Here is a 20,221-nt window from a genome sequence, read left to right as displayed (position 1 = left end):
TGGAGGTCCCGTTACAATGCGCTGATGAAGGAGAAGAGGAGCGCAGAGGAAAAAGCACGTTTAGAACAGGAATCTCTGCTAGACAAGCTGCACCGACAGACTGCAGAAAACACCAGCTTGAGAGTGGAACATGAAACATTAAAGAAAAACTTAGTGACACTGGAGGAGAAGCTGACGCTGGCTCATAGTGAGGTGCTGCAACTCAAGGGCACCCTATGTCAGTATGAAGGGATTGTGGATACCTATAAAGAGCAGGTACAGAAAACTCGTAAAGAAGCTGATGTGATTTTGAAGGACTGTTTGGCCCTGGTCTGGGCACTGAGGAATTTGAACCCTTGTTTGTATGGACAGGAATTCTCTCTCATAACGGGAATACAGATGGATTGTCCCAGCAAACTGACATGCCTACCAGGCGCTCTGGTGGTATATGGCACAGTAAATACCCTGGACAGCCGAGCATGACAAACCAGAGGGAGAGGAGTTTGATGGTCCTGTCCCCCAGCAACACGGCTGTTTAGCCAAAGGGGAGACGATTGGTCTCCCCCTCCAGCAGCACAGCTATGTATCCAAAGGGGAGACAGTCGGTCTCCCCCTCCAGCAACCAGGCTCCCACCAGGCTACTTCCATGGTAGTGCTGGCACCCGGGCAGAGTACAGCTGGTCTCTGCCCACCTCGCAACCCACCAATTCAGCGTACCAGTCCCCCACACAGCTGTGGTGAGGCACCTGGACATGGACAAGTTTTCCCCGTACTCAGGTGTAGTAACCATTTATTGTGGTGGGCTGTACTACTAATTGTGTTTTATGGGTGGGTTGCTGGACTAACCAGGGCACTGACCGGCAGGAGGTCAGATACCCTGTTAGTCTGTTTGGAAAAGGGGAGAGATGTGACGAAACCAATCTCGCCACTGTACATTGGAGGGCCTGTTATGGAACATTCTTTGGGCTGGAGGTACATGGGCTTAAGGATACCCAGAGACTGCATGAAAATATGGAATTTTATATGCTGGACACCCCATGTACTTTCATAACTCTGTCTTATGTCTATGTCACCCTGTATCCATAAATACAGGATGGGTACAGGGTGTGAGTGCACCTTTTGGGAGCAATTGTGACTCTATAAGCCAAGTGGGCATAAAAGACTTTATAGCTAATAAGAACTGTTCCTATATTCTGTAATAAGATGTATTCTATGTATGTTTCAGATCTGATTGTGTCTCAGGAGTCTGTCTGGGTAAACTGATTGTGTCCTTGTGTGATTATGTTAACTAGACTGCCAAACATCAGATTGTCTGAGTAAACGTTCTTCCCTAGTTAATTAACTTAATATGTTAATCTGTTTTACCTGTGAATAGACAATTGTTAGAGGTTTGATGCATTGTTCATATGTTTGCTTTACTGTTAAACCAATGCCCTCTGTAACCTGAAGCCAGGGTGTATAAATCTGTGTGCTGCCTTCAAATAAAGTAGTTATTCTTTTTTAAACCTGAAATGTGGAGCTTGGTCTCATGTTTGCAGGGAAACTGGCTGGGTTGTGAATTGCTGATTCCCTATGCAGGACATTGTTCATCTGGTATTAACCCTTGGTACACTGTTGGTACCGTAACATGGGCCTTCAAGAACGAGGCTTCTGTTGACCAGATATGTAAGGCAGCGACTTGGTCTTCTCTGCACACTTTTGCCAAATTTTACAAATTTGATACTTTTGCTTCTTCGGCGGCTATTTTTGGGAGAAAGGTTTTGCAAGCTGTGGTGCCTTCCGTTTAGGTGACCTGATTTGCTCCCTCCCTTCATCCGTGTCCTAAAGCTTTGGTATTGGTTCCCACAAGTAAGGATGACGCCGTGGACCGGACACACCTATGTTGGAGAAAACAGAATTTATGCTTACCTGATAAATTACTTTCTCCAACGGTGTGTCCGGTCCACGGCCCGCCCTGGTTTTTTTAATCAGGTCTGATGAATTATTTTTTCTAACTACAGTCACCACGGTATCATATGGTTTCTCCTATGCATATTTCCTCCTGTCCGTCGGTCGAATGACTGGGGTAGGCGGAGCCTAGGAGGGATCATGTGACCAGCTTTGCTGGGACTCTTTGCCATTTCCTGTTGGGGAAGAGAATATCCCACAAGTAAGGATGACGCCGTGGACCGGACACACCGTTGGAGAAAGTAATTTATCAGGTAAGCATAAATTCTGTTTTCCATCTGTGGGGGGAGAGTCCACGGCTTCATTCATTATTTGTGGGAATACAGAACCTGGCCACCAGGAGGAGGCAAAGACACCCCATCATCCCCCAGTCATTCTGCCGAGGTAACAAGGTACAGTAGGAGAAATATTAGGATATAAATTTAGGTCTGCCCACCGGAGAAATGAGTGGGAGCCGTGGACTCTCGTCCCACAGATGAAAATTAAATTATCAAGTAAGCATAATTTACGTTTTCCATCTTAATGGGAGGAGAGTCCACGGCTTCATTCATTACTTGTGGGAAACAAACACCCAAGTTCTAGAGGACACTGAATGAAAAAACGGTAGGACAAAAGAGGCGGGCCCTAATCTGAGGGCACCACAGCCTGCAAAACCTATCTCCCAAAAGCTGCTTCCGCTGAAGCAAAAACATCAATTTTGTAAAAGTATGTAAAGAGGACCAAGTAGCCGCCTTACAAATCTGCTCCATAGAGGCCTCATTCTTAAAGGCCCATGAAGAGGCCACAGCCCTAGTTGAGTGAGCCGTAATCCTTTGAGGAGGCTTATGTCCCGCAATCTCATATGCCAAGCGAATCAAGCTCCTCAACCACAAGGATAGGAAAGTGGAAGAGGCCTTCTGTCCCCTGCGCTTCCCCGAAAAAACACATCTAATAGAGATGAAGTCTGTCTGAATTCTTTCATGGCCTGAAGATAGAACTTCAAGGCTCGAACCACATCCAAGTTATTAAGCAACCTTTCCTTTGAAGAAGAAGGGTTAGGACACAAGGAAGGAACCACTATCGCCTGATTGATGTTACGATTCAACACAACCTTGGGAAGAAATCCCAACCCAGTGCGAAAAACAGCCTTATCGGCATGAAAAACCTGATAAGGAGGCTTACATTGAAAGGCCGCCAACTCAGAGAATATGTGTGCGGATGCAATAGCCAGTAGGAAAAGAACCTTCCCAGAAAGAGTTTTAATGTCAATCGAATGCATAGGCTCAAAGGGAGCCTTCTGCAAAATCCTAAGTACCAAATTTAAGCTCCAAGGGGGAGCAGAATTTCTAAATACAGGTCTGATCCTAGACAGAGCCTGAACAAGGACTTAATATAGGGGAAACCCGCAGGATTCTTGTGTAACAGTACCGATAAAGCCAAAATCTGTCCTTTTAAGGAACTGGCGGCAAGTCCCTTCTCCAACCCATCCTGGAAGAAGGACAGGATCCTGGATACCCTGACTTTATGCCAGGGATATCCACGTTCCTCACACCACGGCAAGTAGGTTCTCCACACCTTATGATAGATGCGACGAGTCACCGGCTTCCTGGCTTGAGAGTATCAATCACTCTCTCAGAAAATCCTCTCCTGGCTAGGACTAAGTGTTCAATCTCCACGCAGTCAGCCTCAGAGAATCAAGATTTTTATGTAGAAAGGAACCCTGAGCCAGCAGATCCCTGCGACAAGATAACCTCCATGGAGGAGACGATGACATCCCCACCAGATCCGCAAACCACATCCTCCACGGCCATGACGGAGCAATCAGAATAGCCGAAGCTTGCTCCTGCTTGATGCGGGCCACTACTCGAGGTAGAAGGGGCAACGGTGGAAATATGTAGACTAGATTGAACTCCCAAGGCACCGCTAAGGCATCTATCAGTTCTGTCTGTGGATCCATGGACGACCTGTATCTGGGTAGCTTGAAGTTGAGTCTGGACGCCATGAGATCTATCTCCGGTGTCCTGCATCTGTTGCAGATCTCCGCAAACACCTTGGGATGGAGAGACCATTCCCACGGATTAAACTATTGTCTGCTGAGAAAATCCCAGTTGGCCACACCCGGATTCTGGATCGCTGAAATTGAACAGTTGTGGGTCTTCGCCCATTCCAGAATCCAAGAAAATTCCCTCATGACTAGGGGAGCTTCTCGTTCCCCCCTGATGGTTGATGTAAGCCACTGAGGTAATGTTGTCCAATTGGAATCTGATGAATCAGGGCGGCCCCAAGAGGGGCCAAGCCCTCAGAGCCTTGAAGAACGCTCGAAGTTCCAGAATATTGATCAGGAGAAGCGACTCCTCTCGAGTCCACCTGCCCTGTGCCTTCCTGGCACCCCAAACAGCTCCCCATCCTGACAGACTTGCGCTTGTGGTCGCAATCTCCCAGGATGGTGTCAAGAATGATGTCTCCTGGGACAGTTCGCCCGGGCGGATCCACCAAGAGGGGAATTTCCTCGTTCTGTTGTCCAGGGAGATCTGTTGGGATAGATCTGAGTGATCGCCGTTCCATTGTCTCAAAATGCACAACTGAAGAGGTCTGAGATGGAACCTGGCGAATGGAATGACATCTATGCTGGATACCATGAGCCCGATCACCTCCACTCTGGGCCACAGATGGCCTCAAGTAGGTTTGAAGGGCAAGACAGCTGGATGCAATCTTGCAATATTATGTAAGGAATATCTTCATGGATATGGAATCTATGATCGTGCCCAGAAATTCCACTCTGTTTCTGGGAACCAGGGAACTCTTTCCCTCGTTTATCTTCCATCCATGGGATCGAAGAAGGAGAAGAAGTGTCCTTGAATGGTCCTCCGCTAGACTGCATGACGAATCCTGGACAAGGATGTCATCCAGATAAGGTGCCACTGCAATACCTCTGGCTCTCGTTACCGTGAGCAGCGCTCCCAGAACCTTTGTAAAGACTCTTGGGGCAGTCGCCAGACCGAACGGTAGGGCCACAAACTGGAAGTGTTGGTCTAGAAACACAAATCATAGGAATCTGAAGTGATCCCTGTGGATTGGCACTTGAAGCAAATCTATTGTAGTCATGAACTGTCCCTCTTGAACTAGGGGCAGAATGGACCTGATCGTCTCCATCTTGAACGATGGGACCAACAGAAACTTGTTTAGGTACATTAGGTCTAGAATCGGGCAAAACGTGGCATCCTTCTTTGGGACCACGAAAAGGTTTGAATAATACCCCAGACCTCTTTCCGCTAGAGGTACTGGCATGATTACTTCGAGAGAGGAGAGATCCCTCATGCATTCTAGAAGGTGTCTCTTTTCTCTGGGCTTGAAGATAGGTTAGAAAGAAGGAATCTGCCCCTGGGTGGATGAGTCTTGAACCCTATCCTGTAACCCTGGGTGATGGCCTCCAGAACCCAAGGATCCTGAACGTCTCTCATCCAAGCCTCCACAAAAAGCGATAGTCTGCCCCCTACGCGATCCAGAGACGGATCGGCGGCTGCCCCTTCATGCTGATTTTGTCGCAGCTGGCTTCTTGCTCTGCTTGGCTTTGTTCCAAGATTGAGCAGGTCTCCAAGAACCCTTGGACTGCTCGGTTTTCGCGGCAGGTTGCTGGCGATGGAACTTGTCCGAACGAAAGGGACGAAAAGTAGACACCTTAGGCTTATTCTTCTTATCCTGCTGTAGGAAAGCACCCTTGCATCCAGTGACCGTGGATATAATAGACTCCAGGCCTGGACCAAAAAGAACCTTCCCCTGAAACAGGAGGGATAGTAATCTAGACTTGGAAGTCATGTCAGCAGACCACAACTTTAACCACAGAGCCCTAAGGGCTAGAACAGAGAACCCTGATGTCTTGGCATTCAGGCGAATAATCTGCATATTTGCATCACAGATAAATAAATTAGCCACCCTTAAGGCCTTAATTCTTTCCTGTATCTCCTCGAGGGGAGTCTCCACCTCGACAATAGCTGACAGAGCGTCACACCAGCAGGCAGCAGCTGCAGCCAGCACAGCAACCGCTGCTGCCAGTAGAAAAACAAACCCTGTGAGTTGAAACATTTTTCTCAACATGGATTCAAATTTTTTATCCATGGGCTCTTTGAACGACGAACTATCCACGAGCGGGATAGTTGTATGCTTAGAGAGTGTAGAGATAGCTTCATCCACTTTAAGCTGAGAGTCCGGAATGGGGAACAGTTTTTTAAAAGAAGTAGAGGAAGAAAAGGACGAACCAAGTTTCTCCCATTCGTTCTTAATAATATTAGTCATCTTAACGGGAACAGGAAGGTATGAGGTACCACCCTGTCCTCGTAAACCCTATCTAGTTTAGGGATCGAAGGTTCCTCCAGAAGTTTCGGTTCCAGAACCTCCAACGTAGCAATCACCTCTTTAAGTAAAAAGCGCAAATGCTCCATCTTAAACTTAAAATCTGGCTCCTCCACAGCCGGAGGTCTAGATGTTGCCGATTCCGACCCAGAGAGAGCATCCTCCATGGAGTCAGAGTCGTCTTAATCAGCGGATAATCTGTCAGAGACATCCAACGGAGTAGATGACCCCTGGGACGGATAGCTATGTTTCACCTTTCACTTGAGCTTAGCAGTGCGTGGTAAGGCATTGAAGGCCGCAGTGACCGCCGTTAGCAACTGATCAGCAAAAACTGGTGGCCAAAGGGCACATCCCACTGGAGGATTAGTAGTGCCCTGGGGAGCTGCATGTGTAATCAGAGATGAATGTAGGGAAGGCACCTCGCGGGACAGAGAACCCTCAGAGGTGGATGGCTTGGTTGTACTAAATATCTTATTCTTTTTAGATATTGCAATTTTATCAAAGCATGTGGAACATAGTTGAGTAGGCGGATCTATCGGAACCTCCTCACAATAAACAAAGGTATTAGATCTGGTTAAGAAGGGAGTACCCTCTAATATATCAGAGTCCTCCATAGCTTGCACCTTTATTACGGACTAGACTCACCACCTCCTATGACCCGGACCACAGAGAAACCATTTCGTCTCCTGCAACCGCGATCAAGAAGAGGAAGTTAAAAAGAGGCCACACCCGGTCACATGGAGAGTCATACAATAGAGAAAAATGCGCCAAATAGAGGCCGCGCCGAAATCTCTCAAGAAACCTGACTGTTCGCACATTGCCAGAACCTCATCTCACACATGTCGCAGCATCAAACACAATAAAGAATATTATGCATAAATCCCCCCCTGTTCATATAACCCCCTCTCCGGGGATATTAACCCTTGATTCTATATAGATAAAAGGAGACGCACTGTGACCCTGTCTTCTTGCGTTATCATAAGTGTATAAATGAAACTATCTTACCAGAATCTATGCCGTGGAACAGGAACACGGCCTTTCAAGTGTAACAGGGTAGTAGCATCGCTCCTGACATGGACTTGAGTGCAGAAAGCAGGCAGCGAAACTCGTCAACGCTGATTGCTCAAGGAGCTGTTAATCTGAGTCAGGATGGTTTCACAGAAAGACTCTCCCTGCATCTCCGGACCTTCACCCATGCTCTCACTGAGAGGCTGACAAAACTACTTAAAACTCCAGTCCCATTCCGAAGACTACTACCCTCCATAAGAGACTACTCCAAATCTTCCGACACTTCTCTGCCAACCTCCTGTGATGAACGGCAAAGAAAGACTGGGGGATGAGGGGAGTGGGGGAGGTATTTAAGCCTTTGGCTGGGGTGTCTTTGCCTCCTCCTGGTGGCCAGGTTCTTAATTCCCACAAGTAATGAATGGAAGCTGTGGACTCTCCTCCCTTTAAGATGGAAATGTGTGCTTTGGGGTGATCACTACACAAAAATCCCAGATAGATCCCAGCAGATAGAGGGGTACCTTGCAACCTTATGTAAATCTGGCCCTGTACCACTGGGACACTTTTAGGAAATATATTGTTTATTTAATAACTATCAGTTTATATGTGGACCTTAAAGGGACACCAAACCCACATTTTTTCTTTTGTGATTCAGATAGAGCATGCAATTTTAAGCAACTCTCTAATTTACTCCTATTATCAATTTGTATTCATTCTCTTGCTATCTTTATTTGAAAAAGAAGGCATCTAAGCTATGGAGCTAGACAATTTTTGGCTCAGACCCTGGACAGCACTTGTTTATTGAAGGGTGAATGAATCCACCAATCAGCAAGAACAACCCAGGTTGTTCAACAAAAATGGGCCAGCATATAACCTTACATTCTTGCTTTTCAAATAAAGATACCAAGGGAATGAAGAAAATTTGATAATAGGAGTAAATTAGAAAGTTGTTTAAAATTGCATGCTCTATCTGAATCATGAAAGAAAAAAAAATTGGGTTCAGTGTTCCTTTAAGGTTTCTAAAATACAGATATGCAGCCACACATATTTGGAATTTGGTTATCACTTATTTAAAGCAAGATAATTCTTAAAATGCATACCAGAAATAATAGAGATGCCTAACAAAGCCTCTCACAAAAGTCCAATCTATGTACATTTACATTTTCTCACATTTTTCAGGCCTTCATGGAAAGATGTTTTAACCAGACATTTGAATTATCAAACACTGATTAAATTCTAAAGCCTATGTAGAGCTTGAGTTATGGAAATGTATTTTAGCTGGGTAGTTTCATTTAGAGAATGAGAAATAGATTAAACAAAAATGTATTTAGTACATTACGAGGGTAGATCAATAAGTCTTAATCCTAGACCCATGACTTTTTTTTTTCTAGTATAATTCCACTTTTTGCTGCTCACAATTCACAAATAAGGTTGCAACATTTTTAAGCACCCCCACAATGTGGGGAACAGGTAAAAAGTTACTTGAGGGAAGGCCTAGTGAACATGGGAGGTGATGCAGCAGATCTAAGCACAGGGACACAAACTGCTGCGGGTACTAATAAATGGATTTTCATAACATGTAACATTGATTAAACACTGTAGAATCATAACCTTCAAATAAAATGATTAATTTATCTTTTTCAGTTCTATAAGTACATCCAGTAAATACTGTGTAAAACATGAATTACACGTAATGAACAATATCAAACCATTTGAACACAAAGTGGAACATTTGTTCTTGTCTTGAGAAGCCATCTGAAGGACATTATGCCCCAAACATAAAACAACTCTTCACATGATGGAATCCATTAGTGGTAGAGGAAACCGCAATTACGCTCTGACAGGAAACTTAGAGATGCCAGAAATCAGCTCATTAACTAAGAAAAAACAGAATTTATGCTTACCTGATAAATTACTTTCTCCAACGGTGTGTCCGGTCCACGGCGTCATCCTTACTTGTGGGATATTCTCTTCCCCAACAGGAAATGGCAAAGAGTCCCAGCAAAGCTGGTCACATGATCCATCCTAGGCTCCGCCTACCCCAGTCATTCGACCGACGGACAGGAGGAAAATATGCATAGGAGAAACCATATGATACCGTGGTGACTGTAGTTTAGAAAAAATAATTCATCAGACCTGATTAAAAAAAACCAGGGCGGGCCGTGGACCGGACACACCGTTGGAGAAAGTAATTTATCAGGTAAGCATAAATTCTGTTTTCTCCAACATAGGTGTGTCCGGTCCACGGCGTCATCCTTACTTGTGGGAACCAATACCAAAGCTTTAGGACACGGATGAAGGGAGGGAGCAAATCAGGTCACCTAAACGGAAGGCACCACAGCTTGCAAAACCTTTCTCCCAAAAATAGCCTCCGAAGAAGCAAAAGTATCAAATTTGTAAAATTTGGCAAAAGTGTGCAGAGAAGACCAAGTCGCTGCCTTACATATCTGGTCAACAGAAGCCTCGTTCTTGAAGGCCCATGTGGAAGCCACAGCCCTAGTGGAGTGAGCTGTGATTCTTTCAGGAGGCTGCCGTCCGGCAGTCTCATAAGCCAATCGGATAATGCTTTTAAGCCAAAAGGAAAGAGAGGTAGAAGTTGCTTTTTGACCTCTACTTTTACCAGAATAAACAACAAACAAAGAAGATGTTTGTCTGAAATCTTTAGTAGCCTCTAAATAGAATTTTAGAGCACGGACTACGTCCAAATTGTGTAACAAACGTTCCTTCTTTGAAACTGGATTCGGACACAAAGAAGGTACAACTATCTCCTGGTTAATATTTTTTGTTGGAAACAACTTTCGGAAGAAAACCAGGCTTAGTACGCAAAACCACCTTATCTGCATGGAACACCAGATAAGGCGGAGAACACTGCAGAGCAGATAACTCTGAAACTCTTCTAGCAGAAGAAATTGCAACCAAAAACAAAACTTTCCAAGATAATAACTTAATATCTACGGAATGTAAGGGTTCAAACGGAACCCCTTGAAGAACTGAAAGAACTAGATTTAGACTCCAGGGAGGAGTCAAAGGTCTGTAAACAGGCTTGATCCTAACCAGAGCCTGAACAAATGCTTGAACATCTGGCACAGCTGCCAGTCTTTTGTGAAGTAAAAACAGATAAAGCAGAGATCTGTCCCTTCAGAGAACTAGCAGATAATCCTTTCTCCAAACCTTCTTGTAGAAAGGAAAGAATCTTAGGAATTTTTATCTTGTTCCAAGGGAATCCTTTAGATTCACACCAATAGATATATTTTTTCCATATTTTTATGGTAAATTTTTCTAGTTACAGGCTTTCTAGCCTGAATCAGAGTATTTATTACAGAATCTGAAAACCCACGCTTTGATAAAATTAAGCGTTCAATCTCCAAGCCGTCAGTTGGAGGGAAGCCAGATTCGGATGTTCGAATGGACCTTGAACAAGAAGGTCCTGTCTCAAAGGTAGCTTCCATGGTGGAGCCGATGACATATTCACCAGGTCTGCATACCAAGTCCTGCGTGGCCACGCAGGAGCTATCAAGATTACCGAAGCCCTCTCCTGATTGATCCTGGCTACCAACCTGGGAATGAGAGGAAATGGTGGGAACACATAAGCTAGGTTGAAGATCCAAGGCGCTACTAGTGCATCCACTAGAGTCGCCTTGGGATCCCTGGATCTGGACCCGTAGCAAGGAACCTTGAAGTTCTGACGAGACGCCATCAGATCCATGTCTGGAATGCCCCATAATTGAGTTATTTGGGCAAAGATTTCCGGATGGAGTTCCCACTCCCCCGGATGGAAAGTCTGACGACTCAGAAAATCCGCTTCCCAATTTTCCACTCCTGGGATGTGGATTGGCAGACAAGTGGCAGGAGTGATCCTCCGCCCATTGAATTATTTTGGTCACTTCTTCCATCGCCAGGGAACTCCTTGTTCCCCCCTGATGATTGATATATGCAACAGTCGTCATGTTGTCTGATTGAAACCGTATGAATTTGGCCATTGCTAGTTGAGGCCAAGCTTTGAGAGCATTGAATATCGCTCTCAGTTCCAGAATGTTTATCGGGAGAAGAGATTCTTCCCGAGACCATAGGCCCTGAGCTTTCAGGGGTTCCCAACACCGCGCCCCAGCCCACCAGACTGGCGTCGGTCGTGACAATGACCCACTCTGGTCTGCGGAAGCTCATTCCCTGTGACAGATTGTCCAGGGTCAGCCACCAACGGAGTGAATCTCTGTCTTTTGATCTACTTGAATCGTCGGAGACAAGTCTGTATAATCCCCATTCCACTGTCTGAGCATGCACAGTTGTAATGGTCTGAGATGAATTCGTGCAAAAGGAACTATGTCCATTGCTGCAACCATCAATCCTATTACTTCCATGCACTGCGCTATGGAAGGACGAAGAACAGAATGAAGTACTTGACAAGAGCTTAGAATTTTTGATTTTCTGACCTCTGTCAGAAAAATCCTCATTTCTAAGGAATCTATTATTGTTTCCAAGAAGGGAACTCTTGTTGACGGGGACAGAGAACTTTTTTCTTTGTTCACCTTCCAACCGTGAGATCTGAGAAAGGCTAGGACGATGTCCGTATGAGCCTTTGCTTTTGACAGAGACGACGCTTGAATCAGGATGTCGTCCAAGGTAAGGTACTACTGCAATGCCCCTTGGTCTTAGAACCGCTAGAAGGGACCCTAGTACCTTGTGAAAATTCTCGGAGCAGTGGCTAATCCGAATGGAAGTGCCACAAACTGGTAATGCTTGTCCAGAAAAGCCAACCTTAGGAACTGATGATGTTCCTTGTGGATAGGAATATGTAGGTACGCATCCTTTAAATCCACGGTGGTCATAAATTGACCTTCCTGGATGGTGGGAAGGATCGTTCGAACATGGTTTCCATTTGAACGATGGAACCCTGAGAAATTTGTTTAGGATCTTGAGATCTAAAATTGGTCTGAATGTTCCCTCTTTTTTGGGAACTATGAACAGGTTGGAATAAAACCCCATCCCTTGTTCTCTTATTGGAACTGGATGAATTACTCCCATCTTTAAAAGGTCTTCTACACAATGTAAGAATGCCTGTCTTTTTATTTGGTTTGAAGATAATTGAGACCTGTGGAACCTTCCCCTTGGGGGTAGTTCCTTGAATTCCAGGAGATAACCTTGAGAAACTATTTCTAGTGCCCAAGGATCCTGAACATCTCTTGCCCAAGCCTGAGCAAAGAGAGAAAGTCTGCCCCCCACCAGATCCGGTCCCGGATCGGGGGCCATCCCTTCATGCTGTTTTGGTAGCAGTGGCAGGCTTCTTGGCCTGCTTACCCTTGTTCCAGCCTTGCATCGGTCTCCAGGCTGGTTTGGGTTGTGAAGTATTACCCTCTTGCTTAGAGGATGTAGAGTTAGAGGCTGGTCCGTTTCTGCGAAAGGGACGAAAATTAGGCTTATTTTTAGCCTTAAAAGACCTATCCTGAGGAGGGCGTGGCCCTTTCCCCCCGGTGATGTCTGAAATAATCTCTTTCAAATCAGGTCCAAACAGTGTTTTACCCTTGAAAGGGATGTTAAGCAATTTTGTCTTGGAAGACACATCCGCTGACCAAGACTTTAGCCAAAGCGCTCTGCGCGCCACGATAGCAAACCCTGAATTTTCGCCGCTAATCTAGCTAATTGCAAAGCGGCATCTAAAATAAAAGAGTTAGCCAATTTAAGTGCTTGAACTCTGTCCATAACCTCCTCATACGAAGATTCTTTATTGGAGCGACTGTTCTAGTTCCTCGAACCAGAAACACGCTGCCGTAGTGACAGGAACAATGCATGAAATTGGTTGTAGAAGGTAACCTTGCTGAACAAACATCTTTTTAAGTAAATCCTCTAATTTTTATCCATAGGATCTTTGAAAGCACAACTATCTTCGATAGGAATAGTAGTGCGTTTGTTTAGAGTAGTCCATAAGTCCTTTCTGGGGTCGACTATAAGAAATAATTTCTTAAATATAGGGGGGGGAACAAAAGGTATGCCGGGCCTTTCCCACTCCTTATTTACTATGTCCGCCACCCGCTTGGGTATAGGAAAGGCGTCGGGGGGCACCGGAACCTCTAGGAACTTGTCCATCTTACATAATTTCTCTGGAATGACCAAATTGTCACAATCATCCAGAGTAGATAATACCTCCTTAAGCAGTGCGCGGAGATGTTCTAATTTAAATTTAAATGTTACAACATCAGGTTCAGCTTGTTGAGAAATTTTTCCTGAATCTGAAATTTCTCCCTCAGACAAAACCTCCCTCCTGGCCCCTTCAGATTGGTGTGAGGGTATGTCAGAACAGTTATCATCAGCGTCCTCTTGCTCTTCAGTGTTTAAAACAGAGCAATCGCGCTTTCTCTGATAAGTAGGCATTTTGGATAAAATGTTTGCAATAGAATTATCCATTACAGCCGTTAATTGTTGCATGGTAATAAGTATTGGCGCACTAGATGTACTAGGGGCCTCTTGTGTGGGCAAAACTGGTGTAGACACAGAAGGGGATGATGTAGTATCATGCTTACTCCCCTCATTTGAGGAATCATCTTGGGCAATATCATTATCTGTGGCATCATTGTCCCTACTTTGTTTGGACACTATGGCACAATTATCACATAAATTTAATGGGGAGAAACCTTGGTTTTCATACATATAGAACATAGCTTATCTGATGGTACAGACATGTTAGAACAGGCTTAAACTTGTCAACAAAGCACAAAAAACGTTTTAAAATAAAACCGTTACTGTCACTTTAAATTTCAAACTGAACACACTTTATTACTGAATATGTGAAAAAGTATGAAGGAATTGTTCAAAATTCACCAAAATTTCACCACAGTGTCTTAAAGCCTTAAAAGTATTGCACACCAAATTTCAAAGCTTTAACCCTTAAATTAACGGAACCTGAGCCGTTTTTTACATTTAACCCCTATACAGTCCCAGCTATCTGCTTTGCCTGAGACCCAACCAAGCCCAGAGGGGAATACGATACCAAATGTCGCCTTCTATAAGCTTTTTCAGTGGTTCTTAGCTCCTCACACATGCATCTGCATGCCTTGCTCTCCAAAAACAACTGCGCATTAGTGGCGCGAAAATGAGGCTCTGCCTATAACTAGAAAAGGCCCCCATCTGAAAAAGTTGTCCAATACAGTGCCTGCCGTTTTTCTAAACAATCCCCAAGATTATAATAACTATTAAGAGTTATAATCTGCAAAATATGCTTAGCAAAGTAATCGTTTTTAGCCCAGAAAAATGTCTACCAGTTTTTTAAGCCCTTATGAAGCCCTTTATTCTTTTACTTAATCTAAGAAAATGGCTTACCGGTCCCCATAAGGGGAAATGACAGCCTTCCAGCATTACATAGTCTTGTTAGAAATGTGGCCAGTCATACCTCAAGCAGAAAAGTCTGCCAACTGTTTCCCCCAACTGAAGTTACTTCATCTCAACAGTCCTGTGTGGAAACAGCAATCGATTTTAGTAACGTTTGCTAAAATCATCTTCCTCTTACAAACAGAAATCTTCATCTCTTTTCTGTTTCAGAGTAAATAGTACATACCAGCACTATTTTAAAATAACAAACACTTGATTGAAGAATAAAAACTACATTTAAACACCAAAAAACTCTTAACCATCTCCGTGGAGATGTTGCCTGTGCAACGGCAAAGAGAATGACTGGGGTAGGCGGGAGCCTAGGAGGGATCATGTGACCAGCTTTGCTGGGGACTCTTTGCCATTTCCTGTTGGGGAAGAGAATATCCCACAAGTAAGGATGACGCCGTGGACCGGACACACCTATGTTGGAGGAAAAGTGGGATGAGCAATTCTGCTGAGATCAGAAAATCATCCTTGCCAACACAGGTACAAGCCAAGCTTGCTTGAGATATAGACTCTAAATCATCCTTTAAGAAGTTCATACAGAGCAAGAAAACAAACATATACTTGAAGCAAAACCATTTGACAGAGTATATGTCTGATATGCTAGGATCTATTTGTAGCCAGCTACCATCGTGCTTGACTGTGATTAACTAAAGAACCGTTCTCAAATGTGAGGGTATGTATCACTTTCTCTCCCTACAAACATGCACTTCATTAGCCCTCTTCATGGGTGCCACTCAAGTCTCTAGGTTACAGCCTCTACCAGAGGATTAACGTCACCCACTCTCCAACTTTACTGGACAAACCTCAATATAAGGTTCATCAACTCTTAATTCTCTATACTGTTCTGGTTGTGCCCCTCTTACTGGATTCATTTGGAACTAGATGACCAGTCTATGTAACTGATGTTTCTTATTGTGTTTTAAGTGTCAGAATTGTAGACAAATGTGTAAATAACACATTCTACATCTTAATGTATGAAAACATTTTATTTTATTTTTTAAATAGACATATTTTAAAAAAGTTCATCTGACATCTTTCTAGTGTATGAAAAAATAAGGACATTTGTTGAGATAATTTTTTTTTAAATATTTTTTTTTTATATAAATTAATCAAAATGAAAGTGTTTTTTAAAAAACATTTCCAGCGTATACACAAATAGATCTCCAGCGCAGTAAGATAATTTCTGAAGAGAATAGCTGTCTGTCTTCAAATAGGATGTACTAAAGTTTGTTGGCTTTCAAAAGATAAAGTCCTTACAGGATTCACTAAAAGCAATTTAGCTATAAAATTGCTGCAATTTTTTGCTAAGGGCCATTCAACCTCATATGACAAAATATTTGAAAACAACAAAAGACCAAAATAAAGCAAAAAAAAAAAAAAAAGTCTAAACCAACCAGTGCAAACCCCTCTCCCTGTTGGTAACCGTCCCTAAGGAAATTCCCTAGGATTTAAGTTTATTTTGCATACACTTAAAGGGATATGAAACCCACACATTTTCATTTGTGGTTGAGACAAAGCACACCATTTAAATGTTTTTTATTTTCCCCAATTTACTTCTATTATCAAATTTGCTTCGTTCCCATGATAGTGTGTGTTGAAGTCAGAGATACCTTGGTAGGCATCTGGAGCACTACATGGCAGGAAATAGTGCTGCCATCTAGTGCTCTTGCAAATGGATAACATTCTTGCAAACCAGCTGCCATATAGTTCTCCAGAAATGGTCCGGCTCCTAAGCATACGTGTCTGCTTTTCAATAAAAGATACCAAAAGAACAAATAAATATTTATAAGAGAAGTAAATTAGAAAGTTTGTTTCAAATCACATGATCTCTCTGAATCATGAAAGAAACATGTTGGGTTTCATAGCCCTTTAAGCTTGGTACATGGTAGCTACAATAAGGATCCCTTGCGGTATACCCCCAGGCAACATTGCCACTGTGACCTACCTCCACAATACCCATTTACACACCCTAGTCACCTACAATTAAGACAGCTCCAACAGCATCCATCTGTTAATGAAAAAAGAAAACCTAAAAACAAGAAACAAGGAACAGGACAAAAGTTTACAACCTTTTATGTTTGTGTTTTTTTCTGAATAGAAGGTTTGGCATGTGGTGGTTTAGTGTAAGATCTTTGGAAGGGTTTATTTCAGTAAGACAAGGTTGGCTTTTAACATCCTTCCGGAGATTTTATTAGTGTTTATATTTCTCTGAGTCTCTGGGCCCATTCTATTGTAACTAGCAATGGATTTGGTGGCTTTGTGCCCTTTTTAATCATTTATTACATACTGTTTATTACTTAATTCTAGCAATAATCAGACGTTAAGTAATTCTGCCATGTCCCAACAAGACATATCCAACAACCAAGCTTAAACTAGCTTTTTTACTACTACGTTGGTTTTGTCACCTTATGAAAGCCACCAAAAAATCAGTTACTGCACAGGGTTTACCTGAATGCTGTTAGTTAGACGCTTTATCTTTTTTTTCAATTCTTCATTTTCTATATCCACTTCATCTTTGTCTTTCTGCAGTTTGTTAATAGCTTTCGTTTTTCCTTTCAGCTCTTGGTTTAAGTTTCGAGGTCTTCTGTGAGGGAGTGCTCTCTTGTTTTGCTACTTTTAAGGGTTTCCTTTAAGCTTTAGTTGGCTGTTCATTTAAATCTTCAATTTGAGCCTGTAGAGATAATAAATCTCTTCACAATTACAATTGGCAAATTAAAAATCCACAAAGGGAATTACATTTTGATTAAAATTCTGTAATCAGCTTTTATTTACGATAGGCCTAATGTAACCATTTTTGTTCCAACCATCCCAAGTGCCATGGGACAACATTTACAAAGAGCTGTTAATAAAAGCATTAGCTTCAAATAAATTATTAAACTGGTGTATTCATGAAAGCAATCTCTCTACAACAAACCAGACAACACAAGGACAGAAAGTGCTTTTGATGATAACTTACCGCATGCTACCTTATTGATTCCCAGTCAACATATTGTCAGGTGGGATAAATTATAGATTTCTGTAATATGAGGTAATGGGTGCATTATATCAGAGAGGCCGAGGCAAATACATAAATTGTAAAAATCACGAAAGAAACAACTAAGAGGCAGATTTTATGAGACCCAGCTCGAATACAGAAAAAGCTAAGTCAATACAGGCACTGTACTGAATGTAAACAGGTGAATGCTACTTGTACACCATTGTATACTATAATTTCCCTTCCATGCCTTTCAACTGAGTTTTATATCAATACATATTACATTTAATAATATCCCCCTTTTCTTCACTCAGTTTTATATATCCTTTTGCTAATTGAATGTAACATTGTTTGCTTTCTTAATATGTTTATCCTATTGATTTGTTTTTTTAATACAAACATTTGCAACATAAAATTAAACAATTTGAAACAAACTTTGAACAAGTGTCTCTCAACAGTGATGTTTGAGTTATCAGTCCTGTACATTTAATAATGAAAGGTAAATGGATAGGGGATGATAAAGAGGAAATGCCTCATTTAGAGAATAGTGGTAATAGTGCTAAACATCAGAGTTCTCTCCAGGACCTATTAACCTCTTGCGCCAATGGGATCATGCAGTACATAGCCCATCATAGTACATAACGTAGATCTACGTTGGACCTTCAGGAAGCCCAAGCTTGCTGTTGGTGGGCTGCAGGCTTCTGCCTTTATATGGTAACAGGACGCGATTAGTGCTCCGTCACCATATGAAGCCAGATTGCCTGAACATTACAGTCACACTACCTGTGTCATTTGTAGATGCTGTCTGTTTCACTGTGTTTGTGTCACTCTATGTAATGATCTTCCGTTGAAGCCTGCAGGAGCGGTAAGAAGGAAGGGAAGAGGCAGGAGGGCGGCCAAGCAGGGGAGTGCAGAGGGAGGGAGGTAGGGATGGGGTTCCCTACACTACAGCAAAACTATAAGGCAGGGGAGAGGAAGGAATGGAGCCCTACACTATGAAGCAATATTAGGTGGAGGGGGACCCTCTGCTAAAGAAAACATAAGATCTTGGGTTCCCTACACTATGGCAAAACTATAAAACAGGGGAGAAGAAGGGATAGAACCCTACACTATGAAGCAATAGCATGAGGAGGGGGGCCCTATGCCACAGAAAATGAGATCTTGGAGAGGGAGGGAGAGTTGGGCCACAATACTGCAGGGTGTGCAGAGGGGAACACGAATTAGACCCATGCACAGCACTATTCATGATGTTCCTTGCTTACCCTGCAGTATTGTGTAACTCAAAAATGTCCAGGAAAACATGGCCGAGGTGGCAACACTAGCACCGCATAGAAATGTGGCGCGTAAAATTCACCCGTCGCCCGCAATTTTTACTCCCATAAACTAACATAGAACCGCGTTGCAAATCGATATCACATATTCAGCGCAAGGACTTAAGCGGCGGAAATGGAGACATTTTACTCCATTTTCACCTCGCCACACATAGGAAGGTGCAGCAAGCCTTATGCTGAAAATGTGAGCACAATAACTCCTGTAACTGCCTGAAAATATTAACAAACACCTAACGCATGCGCAATATCTATCTACCTGTCAACAACCAACCCCCACCGCAATAACTAATGAAGTATATTATCCCCTAATCAGCCTTTAACCAACATCTCAATAAACCTAATAAATGTATTAAACCCTAATTCGCCATTAACCCACATCGCAATAAACCTAATAAAACTATTAACCCCTAATCCGCCAAACCCACACAACGCAATAATCCAAAACCCCCACGACTAATTAAATTACTAAGACCCCTAACCTAACACCCCCCTAAATTAACCAACATTACCTAAATTAAAAAATACTAAGTTACAATTAAAATAAAAAAAGCTAACATTACTTAAAAATATAATATATAATTATTAAACTATTAATAAATTAATCTAAGATTACAAAAAAAACATAATTTATGCTTACCTGATAAATGTATTTCTTATGGTGAGTCCACAGAATTGTCAATTACTAGTGGAATATCTCTCCTGACCAGCAGGAGGCGGCAAAGAGCACGACAGCAAAAACTGGTTAAATACCACTCCCCTTACCCACAATCCCCAGTCATTCGACAAAAAGGAAAGGAGAAAGGAAGTAATATAAGGTGCAGAGGTGCCTGATGTATACAGAAAAATAAAATGTCTTAAATAAAGGGTGGGCCATGGACTCACCATATCCGGAAAGAAAGAAATTTATCAGGCAAGCATAAATTATGTTTTCTTTCCTAAGATATGGTGGAGTCCACGGAATCATCAATAACTAGTGGGAATCAATACCCAAGCTAGAGGACACAGATGATGAGGGAGGGACAAGACAGGTAACACTGCTTGAAGAACCTTTCTCCCAAAATAAGCCTCTGCCGAAGCAAAAGTATCAAATAGTAAAATATTGAAAAAGTGTGAAAGGATGACCAAGGTAGCAGCCCTGCAAATCTGTTCCATAGAAGCACCATTATTAAAAGACCAAGAAGAAGAAACAGCCTTGGTAGAAAGAACCGTGATTCTCTCAGGAGGCTGCCGTCCAGAAGTCTCATAAGCCAAGCAAAAAATACTCCTCAACAAAAAAGAGAAGAAGTAG

General features: G+C 42.8%; 1 protein-coding gene across 1 annotated transcript in view; it reads right to left on the bottom strand.

Moving 5' to 3' along the window:
* The window catches only part of CEP290 (centrosomal protein 290), an 862,077-nt gene that overhangs the window by 324,432 nt on the left and 517,424 nt on the right, over positions 1-20,221 (bottom strand). The window contains 3 exon segments of the mRNA XM_053716925.1: positions 17,077-17,204; positions 17,207-17,261; positions 17,264-17,299. Of these exon segments, the coding sequence (XP_053572900.1) occupies positions 17,077-17,204; positions 17,207-17,261; positions 17,264-17,299 (219 nt within the window).

This window comes from Bombina bombina, chromosome 6 (genome assembly GCF_027579735.1).
Source record: "Bombina bombina isolate aBomBom1 chromosome 6, aBomBom1.pri, whole genome shotgun sequence".
Lineage (NCBI taxonomy): Eukaryota > Metazoa > Chordata > Amphibia > Anura > Bombinatoridae > Bombina > Bombina bombina.
The sequence above is the reverse complement of the archived record's forward strand: the minus strand, read 5'-3'. Positions and strand labels throughout refer to the sequence as shown.